The following is a 4,732-nucleotide window of genomic DNA, read 5'->3' as shown; positions in this document are numbered from 1 at the left end:
GGTTTTTCCAGTTGATACAGGATGTTGTTGTGTCTTTGGCAAGCATCACACTTTTGAGCATGTAAAAAAGGAGTCTTTCTTCATATTTGGCTAGTAGTATCCTATTCTTAGTATTTTGGAGCATAAGGCTCTGCCCCCGGCCCCGGTGTAATTGCCATAATCTCCTTCATGTATATCCTTTAAGAGTTTTGCAACTTTAGGATCTTCCAAGCATCTAAGGTATGGACCTGCCATAGATTTTTTGTAAAGTTTACCTTGGATTAACATGAATCTCGAGACTCTCGTCCTGAGTGCTCTTTCACTTTTTTCTTATGTCGGGATTGTGCCATTTTGGAGATACTCTACAATGGGTTGGGTCCATGATTGTGGACTTCTTCGAGGATCCTGTCTGTCAGGATCTCTTTGAAGAAGGATCATATAGTCAGGATCTTCAACAACTGATACACTTTTCGGATGTTTAGGATCTTTTTATTTGTCGGATAGGGTTTCTATGGCTGGGTTATTATATCGGTTATAGGGATCTTCATCTCTGGTGGGATCCTAATGGAGGATCCTAAATTGGCAAATGCATCTTCTTCTGTGTTTTCTTCTCTAGGAACTTGGGTTAGGCTAAAGTTTTCGAAGTCAGAGACTAATTTTTTTAGGACCTCTAGATATAATGCTAATTTTTCACCTTTCACTGTATAAGATCCATTGTAGTGATTGGTTAGTAATAAAGAATCAACAAATACCTGAATATCCCTGATTTGAAGATCCTTATCCAATTGTAGTCCCATGATGAGTGCTTCGTATTCTGCTTCATTGTTGGTAGTGTTGAATTCACAACTAACTGCCTAGGGTATGATGTCCCCATGTGGCGACTTTAGAATGATCCCTATGCCTATTCCTTTCTGATTTGAAGCTCCATCTGTGAACAACATCCATTTTCCCAGATGTTCATCTTTTAGGAGTTGCTTGGCTTCCATGTCCACTTTGTTTTGTAGATCATCACTAAAGTCAGCCACAAAGTCTGTTAATGCTTGTGATTTTATAGTAGTTCTTGGTTCGTATATGATGTCGAGTGTGCTTAACTTCACCGACCATTTTTTCATCCTTCCTGAAACTTCTAGTTTTCTCATGACATTCTTGATAGGATAGTTAGTTTTTACATATATAGTGTGTGTTTCGAAATAGTGTTTAATTTGGTAGATGCAGCAACTAAGGCAATAATTAATTTTTCGAGGTGAGAGTATCTGGTTTTAGGATCCAAGAGACTTTAACTTACATAGTAGATAGGATGTTGATCCCCATTAAGATCCTTGGCCATAATGGCACTTATCGCGTTTGAGGATACTAAGAGATAAACAATAAGTGGTTCTCCATATATAGGCTTCACTAGTAGTGGAGCAGAGCTTAGATATTTTTTGAGTTCCTGGAAGGCTTTCTTGTATTCCTCCTTCCACTCAAATTTCTTGTTCTTTTTCAAGATATCGTAAAAGGGCTTGCACCTTTATGAGGATCTTGAAATGAGCCTGTTGAGTGTTGCTACTCTTCCGGTTAGCCTTTGGATGTCCTTTGTTGAAGATGGGGGTCTTAATTCCATGATTGCTTTGACCTATTTTGGGCTTGCTTATATCCCTCTTTTGGTTACCATGTATCCAAGGAACTTGCCTGACTTCATTCCAAAGTGACACTTGAGTGGGTTCAGCTTCATATTGTATTCGTCCAGGATGTCAAATGCTTCCTTAAGGTCTCTGAGGTGATCTTCGGCTTTCATTGACTTCATTAACATGTCGTCAATATAAACTTCCATGGTGTCCCCCAGCTTGTCTTTGAACAACTGATTCACCAAACTTTGATATGTCGCACCTGCATTTTTAAGACCAAAAGGCATTACAGTGTAACAATATATACATGTTGGTGTTATGAACGCAGTATCTTCTTGGTCTAACGGTGCCATTTGGATTTGTTGGAATCTTGTTGAAGCATCTATCATAGAGTCAATATGCAGTAGAGGGAAAGGATCCTTAGGTCAAGCCTTGTTAAGATCTGTGTAATCTATGCACACTCTCCATTTGTTGTTTTTCTTTTGTACACAACCACATTATCTAGCCATATTGGGAACTTTACTTCCTTGATCATCCCTGTTTTGAGGAGCTTCTCTACTTCTTCTTGGATGATCTGATTCCTTTCTGGTGCAAAATTTCTTCTTTTTTGGTGTATTGATCTGAAAGAAGGATCAATATTAAGTTTATGAGTAATAATACTCTTGTCTACCTGTCATATCTTCATGTTTCCATGCGAATGTATTGCTTCTGGTTCCTAAGAAATTAAATAGATCCTAGTCGATATGCTCAGGCATTGAGGATCCTATGAGGACTTTAGATTTAGGATCCTCAATGCCAAGGGGCACTTCCTTTACGTCTTGTTCCTTTGTCTCCAGAACGTTTCGTGCCCCCTGCCTTAATTGCTATGCTTGTTAGGGTTTGGTCATAGATTTCATAGAGGTTTTGTAGCATTCTTTCGATTATTGTTGATCTCCCATGATCTTCACTGTTTCCCATGGAGTAGGCAACTTCACACATTGATGATATGGTGATGGAACCACTTTCATCTTGTGGATCCATGGTCCAGCTAGTATCACATTATAAGAAGATAATGTGTCAATAACACAAAAATTTTGTACAGAGTTTACCCCTTTTATGTATATTGGTAACTTTATTTCTCCAATTATATATTTTGTTTCCCTGCTAAATCCTATGAGGACTGAGGATCTCCTAACTATCTCTGATTATGGGGTGTTCATTCTTTTCAGCACGTCTAAGAGTATGATATTGACCGAGGATCCTCCATCAACAAGGATCCTTCTAACGAAATGGTTGGCTGTAACGACCCAATTTTCAAAAGAAAATTTTCAATTTTAAAATATCAAAACATTTCCAATTATCCATAAAATCTCAAAACAGTTGTTTTAAAATTCATACATCAACAAATTAATATTTCAATTATCAGAGTATCCCAAAATAAAAACGCCTATGAGAGTGCATGTCGTGCCGTCAGACCTGGCCCTTGCCCTTAGGCTCAGAAGTACCTGAAAAAATCAACAAATTGTAAGCTAGCGCTTAGTGAGTTCCCCAGAGCATACCTCACACAAACCACATAATAACATACTCATATTAGCTATAAAAGCTACATAAACCACATAAGCCAAGCACACAAATATATAAGGAAGCCATGGAAACCCTCCAGGGTCTGACACCTAGTGCCACTGGAACCCCTATATGGTCTTAACTAACTGCCATGGGAACCCCCACGTGGTCTTCCTGCTGTGGGAACCCCCACACGATCTTTACAATCAAGAGATGTCATACAAAGTATACAAGAAAATATAATAGGATGCACTGGAAACCCTCCAAGGTCTTACATACAACTGTCTTGGGAACCCCCCCCCCCCCCCCCCGAGGTCTTTCATGTGATTATCACAAATAACTAGCATATCACATATCCCACAACCAACTAATCACAACTCATAACGATAATGGGCCGACCTTGGTGCCTTTGACCCATTGGTATGGTGAGGAGACTCACCTCTCGTGAATGTTGAACTGACAAGATAAGATCAGATGAATCCCCCACGTTGCTCTAACTCAACTTCCTATAATCATCAATTGATTAGATTGTCACAATACCAGAATACCATAAATGTCCTAAAAGTCAACCTTGGTCACAGTCAAGGTCAACGGTTCATGTTGACCTCAACTCGTCGAGTGCATCCAGCAACTCGTCGAGTTACCTAAGTAACTCGTCAACTCGTCGAGCTACCTATGTAACTCGTCGAGTTCCTCAATGTCTAGAGAACCGAGAACCCATCTAGATAGAATACTGTCACACCCCAAAACCATGAATGGCGGAAACATTCTGGGGCGGAGGACATCATGTGTAGTATCATAACACAGTAATTGTAAATAAGCAAACAACATCATCCATTGCATTAAATATAAACATTTTAATACAAGTGTGTTTCGTACAATTTTAGACACCAAAAATATAATGTATATCAAAATAGTATGATGAGACTTGAATGCGCTCCATCTTCTCAAAAGCTAGCATCGGTACCTGTCTACTGATGACCTGAGAATACAAGTTATTTTGAAAGAGTTTGTCAGCATTAAGCTGGTGAGTTCATAAGTATTTTTGTGTTGTGGTTCGTTTATCAAAAAAAAAACGTTTTGAACCTGTTGCAAGTATGAGTTGTAAAAGTATGTAAGTGTTTGTAAATGTTTGAATCTCTCAGAAAAACCTATATTTTCTGTTTAAAGTATAAAAGTAGCCCCTTTTACCAATGCTTAATAGTTTCTATGCTCGTTTGATGTAAAAGTGTGAAATTTCCCAAGTGTAACTATCATTTAACAAAATATAGTTTGTACATTTAAGTTTAGGTGAGGCTATCACCAAAATGCAATGGGTAAATTCTTGTAGTACGGTAGTTTCGTTTTATATGAACTACTGTGGTACTAACTACCTTAAAACAGGTTTATATTAAGGTATCGTGTGATAAGTTGCACCATACTATTGACTGGTAACATCGACAACGTATAGTCGAAAAATAGGTTATGACGTTTGGCACCCGTAGACCTGCCGGTCCCACTGTAGCTAACAGAAAGGTGTAGGATAGTCAATCCAGTATAGATCTATACGCAAACTCAACGCTCTCCCTCCAAGAGACTCTGGCTACAACCCGGGTCATGACAAT

At 38.7% G+C, this 4,732-nt stretch overlaps 1 protein-coding gene across 1 annotated transcript; it reads right to left on the bottom strand.

The window, feature by feature from the left end:
• Positions 1-488: 488 nt before the first annotated feature.
• LOC145006804 (uncharacterized) lies at positions 489-1,118 on the bottom strand. Its single transcript, XM_078965851.1, has 2 exons — positions 881-1,118; positions 489-793 (listed from the first exon to the last, which is right to left on the bottom strand). Exons 1-2 carry the CDS (start codon positions 1,116-1,118, stop codon positions 489-491), a joined length of 543 nt encoding a protein of 180 aa, XP_078821977.1.
• Positions 1,119-4,732: the final 3,614 nt, after the last annotated feature.

This window comes from Lactuca saligna, chromosome 7 (assembly GCF_052625555.1).
Source record: "Lactuca saligna cultivar CGN05327 chromosome 7, ASM5262555v1, whole genome shotgun sequence".
NCBI lineage: Eukaryota > Viridiplantae > Streptophyta > Magnoliopsida > Asterales > Asteraceae > Lactuca > Lactuca saligna.
Note: the sequence above shows the minus strand (reverse complement) of the source record. Positions and strands in the feature narration are given on the sequence as shown.